At 40.8% G+C, this 22,660-nt stretch overlaps 1 protein-coding gene across 9 annotated transcripts in view; it reads right to left on the bottom strand.

The window, feature by feature from the left end:
* The window catches only part of ST3GAL4 (ST3 beta-galactoside alpha-2,3-sialyltransferase 4), a 128,625-nt gene that overhangs the window by 9,864 nt on the left and 96,101 nt on the right, over nt 1-22,660 (bottom strand). For 8 of the 9 annotated variants that reach the window (XM_081961318.1, XM_081961310.1, XM_081961317.1 and 5 more), the window contains 4 exons: nt 9,358-9,436; nt 3,160-3,241; nt 1,835-1,915; nt 1,547-1,644 (listed from right to left, as the gene is read on the bottom strand). In XM_081961318.1, coding sequence (XP_081817444.1) covers nt 1,547-1,644; nt 1,835-1,915; nt 3,160-3,241; nt 9,358-9,373 — 277 coding nt within the window. In that variant the 5' untranslated portion in view covers nt 9,374-9,436. The remainder of the gene's footprint in view (nt 1-1,546; nt 1,645-1,834; nt 1,916-3,159; nt 3,242-9,357; nt 9,437-22,660) is intronic. The other variant, XM_081961316.1, reaches the window with a different exon arrangement.

Raw genomic sequence — 22,660 nt, 5'->3', positions numbered from 1 at the left:
TGAAAATGTGATGCACTGAGGGCTTGGGAGCCCCAAAATGGCCCCTTTTTGGCAAAAACAGGCCAATTTTTGGCTAAAACACGCTGTGCGGAGCACTGCAGAGTGCTCTGGGGGCCGGGGAGGGCGAAAATGCGACACATGGAAGTCAAAAACTATTCTTGTCTTCCTCCTGTAAATTTAGGTGTGTCTTATAGTCTGAAAAATACAGTACTTTAAACTTGTATCATAATGGGAGAGTGGCTACCTTTGAGTCAATCTTGATTCCTGGCAGCTGCCTGGAGAAATCCCTACCATGTTCTTGCTAAGATGTTGAAAGTGATGTGCCATTTCCTTCTTCTTCCTAGGGTTGAGACTGAGAGTGACTGGCCAAGGTCACCCAATGAGAGAGAGAGAGAGCGCAAAGGAGTGGAACGACCTTTTTCTTCCTCCACTTCCATGCTTCCTTTTCAACGCATGGCAAGTCTACTCTGATTGCAGTAACTGTTAACACCAAACAAACCTAGCTAGAGTAGGCAGTGGAGAGCCCACTCAACAACTTGATGAATGTCTTGTTACGTAGCTCTGGAGTGTGCAATTTGAAAAGACATCAAATACAAGTCCATGAGGGGAAGCTACATAATTCTCGGTCTGCCTGGAGATCATCTGGAGATGATAGAGTGGATCTTGTAGAAATTTAGTGGAGGACAAAATTGCTAAAAATAATAACAACACATATTCTAAATCAGGTTCAGGCATGTCGGGCAAATAAAATTTTATAAGTTGGGCTATAATTCCAACAAAGCCATTAATAAAGGAGGATGAAGATTGTCCAATGAAACCAGACAAGATTTGATGACAACAGAAGCTTTATGTTGTGGCTCACTAGCGGCCAGCAGAGCTAACAGCAAAGGTGGACAGTGAGGAGGTTGGGGAGGAACCTGGGCCAGTCCTGGAGGCTGGGGAAGGCTCAGACGAGGGTTCTGCTTTGGAGGCAGAGACAGGGCCGAGGCCGTCTGGCAGTGATCAGGTGCCTACGGAGATAGACAGCAGTGAGGCAGAGGAACAGCTGGAGCCTGTTCCCAGTGTGCGCATTCACAGAGCTGCCAGAAGAAAAGAACAACTCAGAAATCAGGGTAGACTTGGGAGTAAAGTCACAGGTGGAAGGTGATTGGCCCCTCCCATAGGAAATAAAAGAGGAGCAAAAAGGAGTGGGCTTTTGCAGGAACAAATTTGTTCGTTCGGTCGTTAGATTCGTTTCAGGAGTGTGAAGATCTGTCCGTGAATCTCAAGAGACTCTGTGCCCAGTCTTTCCTTGCACAGCACCTCATTTGGAAAATATTCACATGGCAGCTTTCCAAGCTAGATAAGGTCTGTACTCATAAATACTCCTTTGAAAGACTGTTTGCCAGGCCTTTGCTGAATGTGAAGGAGAGGAATTCACATTCGTTTAATAAAAGGGGCTTTGTCGGGACCAGGACTCTGCCTGGTGCTTTTGGGGGAAGCCTAGGTCAGAGCACTTTATGATAAGAAGGAGGGAGGAAGAGAAGGAGACGTATAGTTTGCTTACCTGTTCCTTTTGTACCGTAAGGCAGTTCATAAAGGGAGGGGGTCTTCACCCAGAAATAATCCTTTAGGTGTAAAAACAATGGAGGTTCGCGTGTGTAACTGAAGTTAAGGAAGAAAAGATGAAGAAGATATGATTCAGAGGCTGTTGGCAGCTTCTCTACTTTATCCTTCCTATCTTATTTAACAATACTTCCTTGCCCTACTACATTCCTCCCCCACCCTGAAAATTAAACAGAAAAGATCTGCAATCATCTCATTCGTCTAGCAAACAAGCAGCCCCGTTACTCACTTTGGTATCAATTGTGCAGCTTTCTTTTCTACCTCTTTGAAAGGACAAGTCATCTTTTCATCTTGGAAGTGGAAGTCAAAACTGGAAGACAAATGGCAAGGCGGAGGAAAGTGATATTGTTGTTATTGTTGTTGTTGTTGTTGTGAGGCAGGGCTGTCAAGCTCAAGGCCCTTGGGCCAGATCCAGGACGCAGGGTGCTTAGATCTGGGCCCACGGAGCTGTCCTGGAAACAGTGAAGGACCAGCCTACGGTGCCTCTGCCAGGGAAAACGGGCTCCCAATCTCCATTTTCGACTGGGATGGTTTCCTGGCAGAGCCCTGGGGTCATGACAGGCGCCCTGAGACCTGTGATGTCACGCCCCCTGGCCACATCCCCACCAAGGTCAAACACAACCCTGATGTGACCCTCAATGAAATCGAGTTTGACACCCCTGTTGTTAATGATCTGCAGTTAGATTCCCAGATTAAGGCTGGTGGAAATTTAATAATTCAAGTCTTCTTATTAGTAGCAGTACTTTTAGTAATAATAGCATTAATCTACAGTCAGATTCATAATCTTGAAATTGGGGAAAACTAAATAATCCAAATCCGAACCGCGGACCTAAGAAGTATCACGGTAGTTCCAAACAAGATTTTGGCAAAATTGTTTGGGGAAAAAAAATAAGGCATTGACTATGATTATTTTCCTGCTTTAATTGATAAGAAGCAATTATATGGCGTCATTCCTCCAAGATAGATCAGCCTAGGAAAGCAAAATCATGCAAGCTAGCATAACGTTTATTACAGAGCTGTAGCAACAAAGTCCACAATGGGCTGCGTCCGATAAACAAAACATGATTCTACAGCAGGTATGGGAATAAGGATCTCAGAATTAGCCCTTTGTCTGTTTGTCCGGAAACATAGGCAGGGGAGGGGCAACTCTGGAGCACATCAAGCAATTTCAACCAAACCTGGTACACAGATGACTTATCTCTGGAAACAAATACTGTGTGTGTGTGTTCCAGCTTAACTCTGAAACGCCTGTGCTGTTAAGGAGAGCGAGTTTGCCGTCCTAGAGCAGCAATTGTTTGTGATGTCAGTTCCTTCGCAGCTTCATCTGGAAAACCAGCCATGACGTTCACCCTCCAGTGGACCAATGGGGAAGCGCCTGATGGATTGGGGGCAAAGTGCCAGGATCGTAGACAGGGCGGGAAAGAGGAATGCCCGGGAGGGGGAAGGGAGATGGGCATGGGAGTAGGGGGCATTTTATTTTGCAAGTCTGAACGTACTTCCTCCATCCCTCCATTCCTATAATCCAGTTGTTGTTGTTTTAAGAAATACACTCACAGCGGTATATACCTTTCTTCCCGGGATATCGTATACCACACCATCAGCAAAAATACAGCCAATACTCCAAGTATCTTCCATCCTGAGCAAAGAAAAGAGAAGGCAAAGTATTAAGCCCAGGTCCTTCAACAGGGGAATCTTTCAACCATAGGTAAAGGTAAAAATTCTCCTTGCACATATGTGCTGGTTGTTCCTGACTCTAGGCGGCAGTGATCATCTCCATTTCAATGCCGAAGAGCCAGCGCTATCCAAAGACATCTCCGTAGTTATGTGGCTGGCATGACTAAATGCCAAGGGCACATGAAGCCCTGCTACCTTCCCACCAAGTGTGGTTCCTATTTTTCTACTTGCATTTTTTACATGCTTTTGGACTGCTAAGTTGGCAGGAGCTGGGACAAGTAACGGGAGCTCACTCCGTTACGCAGCGCTAGGGATTCGAACCGCCAAACTGCCGACCTTTCTGATCGACAAGCTCAGCGTCTTAGCCCATGAGCTACCGCGTCCTTTCCTTTCAACCATAAAATACTCTAAAATGGGGAAGAGAGGAGGAGAGTTAGTTTTAATAAATCTGAATGAATGAATGAACGAATAAACAAATAATAATAGGCAGGGTTTTTTTCAATATTCGGAACACTAATGCTTTCCATTAAGACAAAAACCAACCAACCAACAACAAAAAAAGTCATTGGGAAAGAGATCCATTATGGAATTTGTAAGCTTCTGCTAACCCTGGGTGTGTAGCCCCTGTGTCTGATACTCTCTCTGCACCTTTGAATGCAAGTTACGTTTAAAAATGGGTAGCTCAAACCAGCAAAAGAAACCTTATTTCCAACTTTTGGCTTGCTGTAATGAAGGCCAAACACAATGGAGATAACAGGAGAAACAATGCAGCTGAGAAAAACAGAGTACAGGTAGTCTTTGACTTATAACAGTTCGTTTAGTGGCCGATCGAAGTTAAACAGCCCTGGAAAAACTGACTTTTTCACACTTACGAACGATTGCAAAATTCAGATGCTTGGCAACTGGTTCATACTTATGACGGTTGCGGTGTCCCGGGGTCAGGTGATCCCCTCTTGTGACCGACTGACAAGCAAAGTCAATGGGGAGGCCAGAATCACTTAACAGTTGTGTTACTCACTTACCACAGAGTGGCTCACTTAACGACTATAGCAAGAGATGTGGCAAAACAGGGCAAAGCTCACTTAACAACTGTGTCACTTAGCAACAGAAATGTTGGGCTCACGTGGTCATAAGTCGAGGGCTTTCCTTCAGTAAGAAAGAGAAGCAAAGTTTGGGATATCGCTTGGTATTCAGAGGGGGAGGAAATGGAAAATGAATCAAACGCCTAGACAAAAACTAAAGAACTTTTGCACTGATATGCTTTAACCAATAAAATAAGTACGACTGTAAGCCAAAGAAAAGTCTGACTTGATTTATAGCCTCTACACCTCTTGTTCTCCCAGTTTTAAGATACATTTTTTAAAGATGAAATTAAAAAACACATGACTCTACTCTCATTTCTCAACAATGTCGAAAACAGAGAACCTAATTTTATTTAGATGACACCCACACTACAGCTGTGTATCTACTATTAATTCTATAAATCAACAGGGCAGGAAAAGAAAACAGAACAGATGGTCAGAAGTGAACTGGCTCGAAAGGCCCTTAAGCCACCTACTTAAAAGAAGATTATGCAGGACCTAGAAAATTAACTCCTTTAAGTACTTTATCCTGGCAGAGTTTGCAGAACAGACTTAACTTGGTTAATCCATTTTCTGGGTTTGAAACAGTGGACTGAACCATTAACTAACCTAATAGACTCCACTCACAAACAGACCAGGCAGAAAGTAAAAGAGAAAGAGAAAAATGTATAAAGTCAACTTAGTTCGCTGTGCCAAGACCTTGGGTACCAACTTGTTAGTGCCCAGCCTCTCTTGCACTGAACTGTAACACAGATAATCCTCGATTTACGACCACAATTGAGCCCAAAATTTCTGTTGTTAAGTAAGACATGGGTTAAATGCGCCTTTGCCCCATTTTACGACCTTTCTCACCAGAGTTCTTAAGTGAATCGCTGCAGTTGATAAGCTAGTAGCGCAGTTGTTGAGTGAATGTAGCTACCCTACTGGCTCTGCTTCTAAGACGGTCATAAAAAGGGGATACAGCAACGATCAAAAAAATGAGTCAGTTGCCAAAGCTTCTGAATTTTTGTGACATGACCACGGGGATGCTACAACCGTGATGTGATTCACGTGGTCATCAAACGATGATGGGGTGTGTGTTTTTTTGCCCTTTTCTGGACAATGGCGACAAGTGTTGTAAATCACAACCATGCAATCACAGTGACTCCCTTTACAACGGTTGTACAACTGTGACTCTCTTGCAAATTATACTCATGTTAACCCCAGGATATTGTAACTAGCCGTAAATATGAGCCAGTTCCCATGTACTCCTCCCCCAAAACACCACGTGACTGCAGGGAGGTGGGGACAGCAGTCATAAAGAGCCTTTAGGAAGCCTTTCGAGCAGTCATTAGGCTGTCCTAAATTGAGGTCTCCCTGCAACTAAGCATTCCCTTTACTCTCCCTCCCAAAAATTAAACGCAAGTCATTCATCGTCACCCAGGTAGGCATAGAGAACTGGACTGACAGAGGTGAAAACACCCGGAGCTCTGCAGAACCACTACCGACCTCCGCTCCTTCCGACAGAAACTCAAGACCCACCTGTTCCAATTAGCTGGCCTGGCCCATTTATAGTCCCATTTTTAACCTCCTGGCAAACATTTTATTCTGGGGTAGCTTTTTTAGGGGTAGTTTTTAATGTATCTCCAATTTTTAATTTTAACTATTATTGTACAGTTTATATGTTACCTCCTCCATCTATATCTATATTTATTTATATTTATGTGTTTATATTGTGTTTTAATATGACTGTACACCGCCCCGAGTCCCTTCTGGGAGAGGGCGCGGTTTATAAATTAAATAAAAGTTAAAGTTAAGTTGGTTCCACCCCGTGAAACTTCCCTCTGCCTCATTTTGCAGTTCCATGTGACCCCGTTCAAACAATCAATCGCCCTCGATTTTCTGGAGACTCTTTTCAGGGGACGGAGAAGAAAAGCTGCTTTTCATTGTGCAACCTTTGGGTGCAACCCAATACTCCCAAATTTCAGAATACTGATCCGTGTCTTCGGGGAATTTTCCACACAAGTTGTAAATCTGTAAAACTGAATCAGAGCGGAAGAAGCTTCTTGGGATGAGAAGCGGAACGCCTTCAAAGAAAAGAAAAAACACCCAAAAAGCCTACTTCCGTGATGGCCAACCTGTTGCACGCATGTCAAGGGTGGCACACGGAGCCATATCTGCCGGCACATGAGCCATAAGCTCCAGCACGCATGTGCACACTGGCCAGCTGATTTTCAGCCTTACGGCCTTACAAAAGGTTCACCATCACTGGTCTAGTTGCCACCCCCCAAAAAAAGCATCCTTGGGACGACCATGACTTGGTTGACTGAGAATCTCCATAGATTTTTAGCTATGTACTTTGGGATGAATACTCTTCAATTGGTGCGGGAGTATGAACGGGCTTCCAGAAAAAATGCAGACTACAGAAACCATTGGCGCTCCAGTTTGAGATGGAGCCAATGCAGACTCATCCCCAACTGCCTGCGCCGGTCTTCAACAGTGAAGGGACACAGGGCGGAATACATCCTGCAGCAAGAAAGCTTCACACCCATTTCCAGTACTCAGGTGACCCCGAGGACACAGATAAAACCTCCAAGTGGCCTCAACGACCCTCTAAAAGGATGCAAATGACCAGTTCTGTCTGCAAGGAATATAAATCCTTCCATTCCCCACCATCCAGTCAGAGCTGCAGAAGCCTCTTGGATGAGAAGCGAAATGTCATCAAAAGAAAAGACAAGAAAGTCCAGTTGCCTCCTGAAAAAAGCACCTTTGGGACAACCTGGATGACTAAGACTTAAATCTTAGTCAGACTTCAATCTTTAAAACCACAAATCTAACTGGTGACTGGGAATGCTTTGCTATCCCAATCATTGTACAGTGTACTTCAGACAACATAAGAAGCCAAGAAGAATCTTGCTTTAAATCAATGATTTATATTTTAGAAAAAGCAAATTATTATTTTTTTAGACGTCTTTTAAAAACCACCAGCCTGCCTCAGATAATGCAGCCATGCAAAAAGTGCTCCACCAGTATTATTCTACTTTATGTATAAGTCGAGAAATGTCCTTTGAAAGCGTGGGTGAATATTTACGTAAATAGAATTTACCGGAGAAAATCAAGGACAAACTTTGTGAAGTTATTGAAAAGACTAAAACCAGAAAGGTGCCGATAATCTGCCAACCTCTTATTATAAATGTTTTGAGGATAAACTTTTGCAACCTTTACAACAAGGGATGAATATCATTTGACGGTGTGGGAAAATTCCCGACAGCCTTCAAAAGCCTAACGGACCATTACAAGTAGTCCTTGGCTTATAACCATTCGTTTAATGACCGTTCAAAGTTACCATGGTACTGAAAAAAAGGTCACACTTACGACCGTTGGCAACATCCCCATGGTTATGTTTGGATTTGGACCCTTGTCAACTGTGTGTATATATTTGTGATTCAGATGATCAGGGCTGCATGGTCACCAACAAGCAACTTCAATGGGGAAGACAGATTCCCTTAACAACCGTGTTGTGAACTTCACAACCACGGCGAGTCACTTATAGCAACGGTGGCAAGAAAAGTTGTAAAATGGGGCGAATCTCACTTAACAACTGTCTTATGCTCAATGGTGGTGGTAAGTCGAATACCTAAAACCAACCCTGCATCTGATTTCCTGATTGAACAGGAAATTATTGACTAAGGTCTTCATTGAGCAATGACTATAAATGGTTTATCACAACTTTGGCTTGAAAATAATTTTGCCAATAAAAATCGGATTCAAATATATACAAGAGTAAGAGTTTAAACATGAATATATACAATACAATAGTAGAGTTGGAAGGGACCTTGGAGGCCTTCTAGTCCAACCCCCTGCCTAGGCAGGAAACCCTATACCGTTTCAGACAGATGGCTATCCAACATCTTCTTAAAGACTTCCAGTGTTGGGACATTCACAACTTCTGGAGGCAACTTCTGTTCCACTGATTAATTGTTCTAACTGTCAGGACGTTTCTCCTCAGTTCTAAGTTGCTTCTCTCCTTGATTAGTTTCCACCCATTGCTTCTTGTTCTACCCTCAGGTGCCTTGGAGAATAGTTTGACTCCCTCTTCTTTGTGGCAACCCCTGAGATATTGGAACAATGCTATCATGTCTCCCCTAGTCCTTCTTTCTCATATATATATATATATATATATATAGAAATATATATATACAAATATATATATATTCGAAGCCAGAACTTTTTCCTTTTAGGAGTGGTGGATATGCTGTTTGAAAAGAGCCATTGCAAAGGGATGCACAGAGATTACATATTGTGACATGGTATCATAAGATGATAGCAGTGTTCCATTTCTAAGGGGCTGCAATAAAGAAGAGGGGGAGGGGGGCAACCTATTCTCCAAAGCACCTGAAGGCAGGACTAGAAATCCTCCAAGGTCCCTTTGAGCTTCAATTATTCTGTTATTCACAAGGAGATGCAAGATTTGACATTGTTCATTGCCGAGCTAAATAAATTGACTTGGTTGATTAAACACATTATTGATATTCATCCATGGTAGGAAGCCCCATGTTTGCATAACAAATATTTTGATTCCATTAGAAATAATGGATTATAGAAAGAAGGAAATTCTGATGCCATCATAGAGAGAAAAGTTTGATTATAATTGGATATATAAAACCGCTGAGAAGACTGGAAGCACTTCTTTACAATTATTTTCCATTCTTTTATTTTCTTTCTTTCTTTTCCCAATCTTCTTTGCCCTTTCTTTCCTCTTTTTCACATTTACTATTTGTCTTTGTCTTTTTATCATCCGTGTTTACTAATAGTTTACTAAAAACTATTTTAAAAAACAACAACCGGACTCTGAAAATTGCTGCACAAATATTATTTTTGTTGGTTTCGTTACGGGCATTGAAGATTCAGGATTGCAACTGTTCCTTTCTTTCGTTTCCCCTTTTAACCCTGTCAATTTGAAATATTTCTTTTCGGATCATCAGAAGGTATGCAAGGCGGAAAGAAAAAGACTTACGAGACTTGTTGATCATTTTTATCAGCAGGTATGGAAAGGTCTTGCAACTGAGGCTCTCATGGCGGACATCAGCAGTTACCTGAAAAAGGAAAACGTTTCTTAAAAATATCATCACACCCAGGAGGAAACCCGAAGAGTTGGGACATATCCTTCCCATGTAGGTCACTGAAAATACAACAGATGGATTGTGACAGCATGTGATTAAACTACTACAGATTTAAAGGGGGGGGGGGTGAGAAATACTGAATATAAAAAATGTACGGAAATATGATAAAATTGTGCATCTATTTGCTATCATTTTCCTTGATCAAAATATAAGCACATCTCGAATACATTGGAAAGATTCAAATACACACACACAGCATATTGCTCTTCTGTCTGTTCTTTTGAAAATTTTAATTTCTAATGTTAATTTTTATACAGCGTTTTAAATTGTTTGTACATTACTACAATTGCTTCTTTTTGATATTTCAGAGACTTTTTCTTCCTTTCCTCTTAGAATTATAAATTCTGCAAACGCTTTTTATAGATTTTGTATTTCTAAACTGTCCATTTCTCTCAAAGAGGGGTTCTGGGCAGTGTACAATCATAACATAAATGATAAATAAAACAGTGAATAAAAATTAACATTTGACATTCTAAAATATGTTGAAAAGATTCAAATAATATATCGATTCAAATTACACAGAGAGAGAGAGAGAGAGAGAGAGAGAGAGAGAGAGAGAGAGAGAGAGAGAGAGATTGGATCTTTTCAACGTATCTGGAATGTGTTTAAATTTTGATCAAGGATGAAAATGATGGTAAATAGAGGCACAATTGTAAATATTCTTGTCAAACCTAATCAATATTCACTCAGTTTCATTTACTGAACTCAAAATGAGCACCTCTGAAGATTTATCAACCAATGGTCAATAAATACACTTAACTGCCTTTTTGTACCTTATTTCCTTACGCTCCAATATATATTTACGCCTTTTCAACTTGGATCATGCAATACATATCTTTGCATTTGATTAAAAACTGCCGTCTCTATAATGTTATATGTGGATATATATTCACTCAGCAAAGAAACCAAAAAATATTTCCTATTCTCCCTGCATTTTCAGACAGAAAATATTGTTTGTCTAAAATTAACCATGGGAAAACTTTAGCTTCCATCCCTTGCCTCTACATTCACTGAGAAACATTCTCTTTTCACAGAGTAGGGGAAAAAATAAAGAGTCATTCAAAGAAGTGCATTCTAATTTTTCACATTCAACAAATTTTAAAGGAAGATCTCATCCATAATAAATATAACTTCAACAGAAACATATGGCTAAACATGTTCGCAAAAATAAGACACAAAACAACAGGTGTATACCCTGCAGATTGCATATGTCCATTTTTTCCTTTCATTTCAATGATGGGGTTGAGAAAGAAGAAGTAAAACCTTTCTCCTGGCCACCTTCTCCATCCATGAATAAAGTTGCTCCCATCCAAAACTCTTCTGAGAGAGCAGAACTTACCTCTTCCATGATTCCCTGAGAATTTCAGCATCCTGGTCTAGCACAGCTCACAAAAGAGAAAAGGGAGTTCCCCTGCCCCTTTACCTGTGCTTGAACTCAACATTCATGCCCAAGCTGTCCAACACAAGCTGTCCAATTCATGCCCAAGCTGTCCAACACAAGCTGTCCAATTCATGCCCAAGCTGTCCAATACAGCGTGAACAAGAGATGAAACAACAGTTCGGGAAAACACATTCCCCGATTCTGATGAATTGTGCAAGAACTCCTGTCTGGTTTTAATCAGTTCGGCCCTGATTTTATTATTTATTTTTTTAAAAAAGAGAGCCTGCCCCAAATCATAAAATCTCTCCGGTCTATTCTAGATACCCAATGCGGAAAAGATCAATTTTAATCCCTCTGAAGTGCAGCAGCTTGGAAAGTGTGATTATGTAGCAGGAAATAGCACCTTCCTTTCCCCCCCACCGTTCGGTCACCTTCTTAACAAATGCAGTGACTTTCGACCAGTTCTTGCACTTACAACTGTGCCACATCCGAGGGTCACACGATCCAAATTCGGTGGCTTGGCAATTGTCATGCATTTATGACAGTTGCTTCTTCCCAGGGTCATGTGATCCCGCATTTGTGACCTTTCCAATTGGCTTTTGATAAGTTAAGAGGGGAGTCTGATTCCCCTTAATAGCCGCGCAATTCACTGAACTATCGTAGTGATTCGCTTAACAACCGTGACAAAAAAATGGTTGTGAAATGGGGGTGACTCACTTAACAACCCACCTTGCAACAGAAATTCTGGCCCTGATTGTGACTGTAAGTTCAAAGACTTGTAAGCTCTTCCAAATCAATCATTTTAAGGCATATTTCATACTCTGTGTACACCACATTGCAGACAACGGGCTTATTCCCCCAACCTGCTAAATCATAAATTATCCAGTTCCATTTTAATCTAACCTAACTTGTTGAGGACACTCAGCCAATGGACCAATCGGGGTCACAATAACACACAGTCAAGGAAACAAGTAAAAACAAAAATTGTGGGCAAATGGTAATTACTTCCTGCAAGCTATATCTCTGAGAACGTGATGGTTGAACTTGAGGCACAAATGATCAAAATAACCTGTTTCAGAGTACATTTTTATTTATTTATTTATTTATTTTTATTTATATTTGGTGCTTCTAGACCGCCCCCTCTCCCAAAAGGGACCCGGGGCGGTGTACAGTCCATAGAAATATCAAAAAATACCATCAAAAAGTTAAATATGTACAGTTTGGAGGAGGTTAAAATGCAATTAAAAGAACTGTACAAAGCTATATAAATACAAATTTTAAATCCCTAAAACAGACACAACGAATTAAAAAACCCCTAAGATAACCAGATAATAATACATTTGCCAGGGGGGACAGTTGTAATTATCACAGGCCTGCTAATCGGAACAGGTGAGTCTTCAATTTTTGCCGGAAGGAGCGGAGGTCAGAAGTGGTTCTAATGTCGGGGGGGAGGTCATTCCAGAGGGTTGGGCCCATCACAGAGAAGGCCCCACATTGTGCAAAGGCCTATTTTTCTGGACAAGGCTTTTAGGATGGGAAAGATAGAAGGAGAGAGAAGAAGAGGATGATTATCAACAGAGTTACAGAAATGATGAAGGAACCATTGGAACACCAGAAGGACCAAGTTAGGGATAGAATATAATGGGGGGGGGGGAATCTTACAGATTAACAGAGTTGGAAGGGACCTTATAGTCCAACCCCTTGCCCAAGCAGGAGACACCACACCATTTCTGACAAATGGCAGTTCAGTCTCTTCTTGAAAGCCTGCAGGGATGAAGTTTCCACACCTTCCGAAGGCAACTTCTGTTCCATTGGTTGATTGTTCTCACTTTCAGAAAGTTCCTCCTTATTTCTAGGTTGAGTCTCTCCTTGTTCATCCATTATTCCTTGTCTAGCCTTTGGGTGCTTTGGAAAATAGCTTGACCCCCTCCTCTCTGTGGCAGCCCCTCACTGCTATCATGTCTCCTCTGGTCCAGCTCTTCAAATTGATGTATGGCCGCTAAGAGGCACCACTGACTTGACGGCTCTTAATCAATCCCTGAGAAAGGAGCCTTCCTCTAAAAGCTAGCCATTTGTCCTTACAAAGTAGACATCATAAAACCAAACCTTGTAGAGGTTTTCAGAAGATTCCTCAAACCCAAACAAAACACAACAATCTGTGTCTCAACAACTGCTTTTACACTTTCGACCTTCAGTGCTAGATATCCTTGGCATGGGAAGGAAATCCCTGCCTCCCCATGTTTCTGATCTACAATTCCCAACGCCTTTCAGTGAGCAGAGAATTGAATTCAGCCACACCTGAACATCACGGGTTTTGCATCCTTGCTTCACATCCAGCTCTGCAAACATGTTCAGCCTAAAAATGTACAGTATTACACTGCTCTATTGCATTTCTCTCATACCTCTTCATCCATACACCTTCATATGTATGTATGTATGTATGTATGTATGTATGTATGTATGTATGTATATATACGGTAATATATATGTATGTTTACAATCCCCGCTTCAAATACAGCAAATAGCAACAACCTAAGAGGCAGTCAACTCACAGCCGAGCAAACTATAACTTGCTTTTATGTGTAATGTGAATATGCTGCAAAAAAGGAAAAAAACAACTATCAAAATAGTTCCATAGGCAAATGAGAAAAGTTTGAGCGCAAACATAAATAATTTGATGGAGCAGAATATGTAGTAACTTGAAATCTGTGTATCTTTTATAAAGAATACCTAAGAAACATACTAATTGCAGGAAAACAAAGCCCGAATCCCATTACAGATTGCACTTATTCTTCTTCTCGTAAAACACTAAGCAATTTTGCTCCATTACCCAATTTTGGTAGAAATCAGCTATTTCATTTATAGACCCACCCCTTCCTTCCTTTTGAAGGATGACTATCAGCCCGGAAAACAAACAATATCAATAAATTGCAAAATAATCATGTTAAAACTCTCTGGGCTTTATACAGGCCATTCTGTTTATATAGCCTCATCATAAATCTACTGTGATTGCAATAGTCTGTTAAATTAAAGAAAACAGAGAGAGGAGGGAGGGAGGGAGGAAGGAAGGGAGGAAGGAAGGGTGAGTGGGAGATTAGAGAGAAAGAAGAGAGTGAATGAAGGAAGGGGGAAGAGAGGAAAGAAAATGAATGAATGAAGGAATGAAGGAAGGAAGGAAGGAAGGAAGGAAGGAAGGAAGGAAGGAAGGAAGGAAGGAAGGAAGGAAGGAAGGAAAGAAGGAAGGAAGGAAGGCAGAATAGGGAGGGAGGGAAGGGAAGTAAGTAAGACTTGAAGCCTTATAATTAAAACATTCTCTTGTTTTAAGCCCTGAGCACCTCTGATAATTTGTGGGGCATTGTTGGACTTGGGTTCAAATTAAGAAGGATAAGTGAGTAACTAATAATATCAGAGCCACCCTCTTTTTAATTATAATTATACAGTCTTTGGTGTATTACTACCTTGCTCCCTGAAAGTGGGAAGTGGGGCTACCTTACTCATTTCAATTGAACTGTGTTAAGTGATGAGCTAAAACAGATCGGAAAGGGGGAAGAAAACGAGAGGAACTCAAAGGAAGAAGTGAAATAAATGAATAGGCAAACTTCTAGGCAACAGAAGAACAAAACATGGATTGCAATGATGGCAAGTGCCAAATGCAAAACTTTAAAAATAACTCCCCTCCCCCCAGCTTATTTTTTTTAACATAAAAATACGGAAATAGAGCTATGAAAAAAAAATGCTTTTAATCCTTGATCCCTAGCTGTAGATCAGAGGCCTTGGGACCTCCAGCCTTAAAATGACCCTCTTCCCAAGGAGGAGGATGGACTGAAGGATGGAGGGACTTTCCAAAATCTTTCAACTAGTAGGGTCCCAATTACTCTCTCTTGTGGACCTACGATTGATTCTCTTTGCTTCCAGCTGCCTAGGGGGGAAAAAAGAATTGCAGGAACAAAATGGCTTTTGTTGCTTATTTTGGAAGATGCCCTTTTTCATGCAAGGGTGAAAAGAGGGAGCACTAAAGCAGAGGACTTAAGTATACCAGCAAGGCTTTGTACACAGATTAAAAAAAAATACATGCAAAAATCAGAAAACGCTTCTGAAACCAAGCCTTTAATTGGTTCAGGCCTTGTTAGATTTGCAAAACACACTCCCTCTCTTCCTTTTTGTGATAGGTTAACAGAGTTGGAAGGGATCTTGTAGGTCATCTAGTCTAACCCCCAGCTCAAGCAGGGGAGCGTTTCTCCCCCTCTTTCTCTCTCTCCCTCCTTCTCTCCCTCTCTCTCCCCCTCTTCTATCTCTCCCTCTCTTTCCCCGCCACATTTATGCAAAATATGCAGCTACCGTGGAATCATTAATGACGTATTTAATTTTCTCAATCCATCTTTCTTTTTCAATAGTCACTTTCTACTCCAGTTGTCCCAGAAGAGGCCTGCTCCAGTGCATTCTTGCTTGCTAGAGGCTGTTTGGGTCTCCAGGAAGTAGGAAACCACATGTCTCAAAACAGCCATGCCTGCTAGGAGGCCTCTGCCACCATTTCTCCGTTTTCTCTTAACTGTTGCATGCCGCAAAAGGCCAAGGTAGAACTCAGGAACCCACCTGACTATTTCACTACAGATCAGCCTAAAACACACTATTAAAATCGCACGTTGGTTATCTTTGCTAGCCAAGACCGAACAACAATTTGTAGAGTCATAAAATAATGCACTATAAAATTAGCCAGACCACAGTTTATATTATATGGGGATAAGACAGCTTCTAAGAGTCAGAGACAAGAAGCACAGGTAGTCCTCACTTAACGACGGCAAGAAATGTCCATAATGTCTTTGCAAAGGGTTCAGCATTCTGTTGGTTAGCCTATTTGAGGTCCCTTGGTTGTAAATGTTTTGCTCTATAATACATTGTTTGGCCCAATTAAAGGTTAGAGAAACATGAATTTTAGCAGTATATAGATTTGGGGACTGTACATGGGAGAGCATAAAAGTGCAAGAGTTAATTCATAAACATGCATATGTTTGTTTTGTGTTGTTAATGCACTTTTGTGGGGGGGGGATCTTGCTTAGCTGTGTTTTGTTTTTGTATTTTGTTTCCTTTTTTGGAGTTTGCATATTAACGTTTTGAATAAAATAACAATATTGAACTAAAAAGAAGTGCAGTAGCTAAGGTAAGACGCAAGACAGCATCTTCTGTTTGAACGCCTTGATCCCCGATCCTTAGTTTAAATTCTGGTAAAGTTTTGCTCAAGTTACAAGTAAGTATTTCTGAAAAAAAGAAAAGTGGCAATAGCATTTAAACTTATATACCGACTCTTAGCGTTTTACAGCACTCTCTGGGCAGTTTAAGAGACAGTCCCAAAGGTGCTCTTTCAAGAGGAAACTGGACTTTCTTGTTTTTCTTTGAAGACATTTCGCTCCTCATCCAAGAAGCTTCTTCAGCTCTGACTGGATGGTGGGAAATGGAAGGATTTATATTCCTTGCAGACAGAACTGGTCATTTGCATCCTTTTAGAGGGTCGTTGAGGCCACTTGGGGGCTTATCTGTGTCCTCAGGATCACATGAATACTGCAAATGGGTGTGGAGCCTTCTTGGCTGCGGTATATTTTCTGCCATGTGTCCATTCACTGTTAAAGACAGACTCAGGTTGCTGGGGATGAGTCTGTTTTGTCTGCATCTCAAATAGAAGCCAAATGGTTCTCTAAGTCTTCAAATTTTATGGAAAGCCGTTCATACTCCCACATCATTCAAAGAGTGGTCATTCCAAAGGGCATAGCTAAATGTCTATGGAGATACTCAGATACCCAGGTCATGGTTGTCCCAAAAGTGCTTTTTCAGGAGACAACTGGACTTTCTGGTTGTTCTTTGAAGACTTCTCATCCAAGAATTGTCTTCAAAGAAAAAGCAAGGGAGTCCAGTTGCCTCCTGAAAAAGCATTTTTGCGATAACCATGACCTGGGTAACTGAGTATCTCCATAGACATTTAAGAGTCAGTATTTTTGCCCTCAACAATCTGGCTCCTCATTTTACTGACCTTGAAAGGGTGGAGAGCTGAGTCAACCTGGAGCCCTGTCAGGATCGAACTCCAGGCTGTGAGCAGAGTTTATCTGAAACTTTAACCACGGCTCCCTGCCTCAATTGACTCCTTAAGGATTAATTGCTGTACTCATTCAACAAGGTAGGATGGACTCGGGAGCTCCCCTAAGGTTTGTTTTAGCCGAAAATGGAGATGGCATAGTCTCAGATGCATCCCCAAAGAGATGCAACTTAATTCTAACCATATATATTTGACCTTATAAAATCTAATTGATGCTGGAATGCAGCTATGAGCATTAGAGCTTGCATACTTAATTAATAGCAATGTCCTACATGATTTTGTATTAAGCTCACACACGCTTTGTTACACCAGCAGTTGGAAGATTGAAAACGGATGATTTACTGCAGATAAACAGCTGAAGAAGAAGAAAAATGTGGCTTAAAAGACTACATCAAGGCAAGCCAAGAGAGAGAGAGAAAATGCTCATGCAATTTGGCATACAAAATACCCTGAAAGTAGGTTTTTTTTTTTTTAAAGATTATAAAAGTGACTTGTCGGATAACTATTTAGAAGATTGAAAAAGTTAACCATCACACAACCAAGATATTTAAAAACCCTGAAAATGAAGTGGGCAAAAATTAATTACAAACTCAGAACACCTGCTTTATCTCACAGTTACATTTTAAAAATTGCACTCATATTTAAATGCCTAGCCTGACATGCATTTTAAATTATCCTGTACATTCTTTATGTTACTATTTCTTTATTTATTAAATTTCTACACCATGATTCTGGATAGTTTACAGCATTATAATAAAACCATATATTTTCTTTATATTGAAAATCATCCCATTTTTGACCACTCAAAATTCAGCAAGTTGTTCTCAAATTTAAACAAACAGGAAAAACAGGTAGAGAGAAAGAGAGAGAAAGAGAGAGAGAGAGACAGACAGGGAGAGAGAGAGAGAGAAAGAGAGACATAAGGTTGTCATATTTAAGAATCTACTTTCCCTTTCCTTTCAGATAAAAATTTAGTGGCAGAGCTCACGCCCTGGTTTTCTTAGAGAAAAAGAACAGCAGCAGAAATTAAAGAAATCTTGGCTGTTCATATCCCTGGGAGAGATTCTGACTCCAAGGCTGCTAATTGGACACAAAACTCCAGTAGCGGAAAATGGTAAAAACACCAAACGTTTCTTGGCATAAACACCATAGAGCCATGATGTAACAATCATGACTGTGTAAACACAACCTTAGATTTAAAGGATGCGCCCCACAATTTCTCCACTAATTTGGAGCAATTTAAAAGGAATTAAGCATTCTGTTTAGATAGAGAAATTACTTAGGAAAAATCACCAACCAGCTGGCTTTCTCTGTTGAATGAAGAGATCTCCAGGGAGAAGAGTATCTTGTGTTGTCCCAAAGTCCAACCCGAGCTCCCTCTAACAAGTTAAGAGGAAGAAGGGACTGCAAGGAATTTATCCATTGCTCCAGGATTACGTTGGGCTATTAAAAAAAACTTTTGCTTTCAACCAACCTGCTCAAAAGATTAGCGTCATGATGCAACTAGATGCCTATTTTTTTAAGTAATAAAACCATTGTGCTAATCCAAATAAAGAATTGTCTACGTTAATACAATGCGGTATTCATCCATCCATTCATGCATTCATTCAATAGAACTGTCCATCTCAAACAAATGATTTTTATTAAAATAATGCAGCACAAATACAAAAAAACAAACAAACAGATGTCTACTAGAGCTAAGTCAAAGGATGCTGTGCTTGGAGTACTTTCAACCAAAGGTATCATCAAGTTCATTTTCTAAGATAAATGGGCGGGGGGGCTTAGTAAACATCAACTTTCAATGCAGTAGAAATTCAAGATCTCAAAAGAATATGATTAAAGCTAAGAGTAAATAGCAAGTCAAGGAAAGAGCATACATAACATATGGGGGTAGATGGTATGTGTTTGTGTATGGCTATGAATGTGACACAATGGGCATAGGTATCTGTTTGTGTATGGCTGTGAATGTGACCCCGTGTGCAACAATGAATAGAAGAAGGTATATGTGCAAAACCAGGTGTTTCAGAGGCCGTGGTTTCTGGCTGTGGTTACTAAATGCCAGTTTGACCTTGTACCCCTCTACTCAAGGAGATTAACTCTCCTTTGATACAAGGAACAGGAACAGGATGTTTACTTCATTCCTGCCACCGGTTCTCCTAAAATTGACGGCTCCGTTGTCAGGATTCTTGCAGGAACTGGATATCTTGTTTTGACACCTTTTGATGAATCCCGTCACTATGTTTTCAAAGGATGTGCTAGATACTAGATACTCCAACACCAGGGCTCATATCTTTCTCTCATTCCAACCATCTCATGAAAAGATAATATTCACACTGTAAATTTTGAAATTCACCCTCAAGGTACATTTCTATGAAAAGGTATTTCATTTCATGGAAAACGGACAGTTTCTCATAATGTCTTAGAACTGGGTAAAATACCAGATGTCATTGTACTAAACCTATGGCTGTGTGTTGTTTTCCCTTAAATGAGCCAGAAAGTCAGCAAGTCTAGTGGGCATGACTAGTCTAGTGAAGAGAAGGACCAGGGGAGACATGATAGCAGTCTTCCAATATTTGCGGGGCTGCCACAGAAAGGAGGGGGTCAAGCTATTTTCCAAAGCACCTGAAGGCCAGATGAGGAATAATGGATGGAAACTGACCAAGGAGAGATTCAACATGGAAATAAGAAGGAACTTTCTGACAGTGGGAACAATCAGTATGAAATCTTCAGGATTAGGGGGAAACACATTATAAGTCTTACGCAACTGACATTATTTTCAGTTGTTTTTGAGAGTTTTTAGAAAACTTTTATTTATTGCTATTTAAAACATTTCTATCCCCCGTTTTCAATGAAATATCCAAAGTCAGGCCCAAAGCCAAGGATGATTCTTCTGAGTTCTTTATTGGTGCTCACCTTTTGGGGGGCAGGGAAGTTTGCAGATTTGGGGACTCTATTATCAGCACCTATGATACCCTCTGGGAACTATTAAATGCATGCTCTCTATATAGCAGGGGTAGCACCAGGGGAAAAAAATTGATTCAAGCAGGGTCATACATGAGTTAGTCTCCACGCAAGTCCGTGTTTTCTACCCTGAAGCTGGAAACAGAACAACTTATTGTAATGCGTTGTTGTGAGAATAACCTTAACATACAGAAGGAAATATTGCATTTTAGATAAAGGGACGATAACCAAAATCTGAATCCACAGCAAGCATCTAATCTGATATCGAGGTTGACTCTCCCTACTTTTCTGGAACACGAAAAGCAAGGCTGGGAGTGGTGCATTAAGGCTTGTCAGATTCTGTGACTGAAACCCTACAATAAAAGTAGATTTATACTCATAATTTTGGTTTCCTGGACTGGGCTACCTCAAAAGGCTGACACTTATCCACTTAAAGGTGAATCACTGTATCCTGTTATTGCATGATGACAGCCAGGTCCAAGGCGACATTCAGTGAGGAAAAAAGAAAAACAGACAATATTCCATTGCATGTTACACAGATACAGGCAGTCCTTGATTTATGACCACAACTGAGTCCAAAAGTTCTGTCGCTGAGAGATTTTGTTAGGTTTTGCCCCATTTTATGACCTTTCTTGCCCACAGTTGCTAAGTGAAACACAGCAGTTGTTAAGTTAGTAACACAGTTACTACTTGGATAAGTTCTGCCATGTCCAACAGAACTTCAAATCCACAAGTTTTAAAGTTACAAACTTTGAAAAAGCATTCATTGGCATCCATCTCACCCCGCCCATGGGAAAATAACTTGAGGTGCTCCTTTCTTTTGGAGGATACAGATACAGATTAACAGAGTTGGAAGGGACCTTATAGGTCATCTAGTCCAACCCACCCACCCCCTGCTTAAGCAGGAGACCCTACACCATTTCTGACAGGTGGCAGTCCAGTCTTTTCTTGGAAGCCTCCAGTAATGAAGTTCCCACAACTTCCGAAGGCAACTTCTCTTCCACGGGTTGATTGTTTTCACTGTCAGAAAGTCCCTCCTTATTTCTAGGTTGAATCTCTCCTTGGTCAGTTTCCATCCATTATTCCTGGAGAAAATAGCTTTGGAAAATAGATTGACCCCCTCCTCTCTGTGGCAGCCCCTCAAATATTGGAAGACTGCTCTCATATCTCCCCTCAGTATCTGTATCTCAGTTCTCTCCACAGATAAAACATTACCCAAATATTAGGAAGCGCACCTCGGGATTCTTCTGCCTTCCAGAAAAAAACAAAAATCGAACAAAGGGCAGAATTTCTCAGTGGAGATATCTCCTTATGAAACTCATGAATGAAGTCTTTCATTTTACAAACGTTTCAGATTCCTATCTCCATCCTGGTATTTTTTTTAAAAAAAAAAAAGATTAAGAACTCCTAAGTTAGGTAGTCCTAAATTTGCTTAGGGACTGCCCGAAGTTACAACTGAAAAAAGTGACTTATAACAATTTTTCACAGTTACGACCTGTGCAGCATCCCCATGGTCACATGATCAATGTTTAGATGCTTGCCAACTGGTTCATACTTATGACCATTGCAGCATCCCCAGGTCATATGATCCCTTTTTGTGACCGTCTGACAAGCGAACTCAATGGCGAAACCAGGTTATTAATGGTTATTAACCATAAATAACCAGCTTACTAACTTATCCACTGAAGAGATTCATTTAACAACTATGGCAAGAAAGGTCGTAAAATGGAGCAAAACCCACCTGACAAATGCCTCACTTAACAACAGAAAATTGTTAAACGGAAAATTGTTATACAACAGAAATATTGAGCTCAGCTGTAGTCATAAGTCAGGAACTATATGTATTTGGGGGGACATGAATTATAAATCATTGTGTGTTGCACAGAATAATTAAGTTATATATCCTTGAAAACATGTTCAACATATTAGGCCCCCTAGCAAATGTAGGTGATATGTGCTATATAAATGTATAATGGGCTCTTGACTTCCACTTAATTTTTTTTTACAAAGAAAATAAGGTGCTTAAGATTTATCTCCGACTTTACAACTTACCGTATTTTTCAGAGTATAAGACGTACCTTTTTTCCTCAAAAAAAGAGGCTGAAAATCTGGGTGCATCTTATACACCAAATACAGCATTTTTTGCCTCATGAAACCCCGACCCCTTCACCAAAATGGCCGTGCATACCCTTATGGAGGCTTTCAGAGAGTTCCTGGGGGCCTGGGAGGGCAGAAGCCCCCAGCAGTACTCTATAAGCCTCCATAAGGCTATGCATGCAATTTTTTTTGACAAAAAACGGGCCCGTTTTCATGAAAAACAGGCCGGTTTTTGCTCATTTTTGCCCCCCCAGGAGCACTCTGCAAGCCCCCCCAAGGCTAAAAACGGGCCGTTTTTGGGAGGTTTGCAGAGTGCAAAAACTTTTTTTTTCCTTTTGGGAAATCCCTCTACCTACCTACCTACCTACCCTCTCTCTCTCCCCCAACCTACCTACTGTATTTCTCTATCTCTTTAATTCTCCCTCTCTATCCCTTTATCTACCTATCTACCTGTCTACTCTCTCTCTCTCCCTACCTACCTACTGTATTTCTCTCTCTTTCTCTCCCTCGCTATCCCTCCTTCTACCTACCTACTTTTTAAAAAAATTCCTCTTCAAAACCTTGGTGCATCTTATACTCCGAAAAAGACAATATACTAAGCATAAAACTAATA

The sequence above is a fragment of the Natrix helvetica genome, assembly GCF_964273705.1.
Source record: "Natrix helvetica genome assembly, chromosome: 8".
In the NCBI taxonomy this organism is placed as follows: Eukaryota; Metazoa; Chordata; class Lepidosauria; order Squamata; family Natricidae; genus Natrix; species Natrix helvetica.
This window is presented reverse-complemented; position numbering and strand designations above follow the sequence as displayed.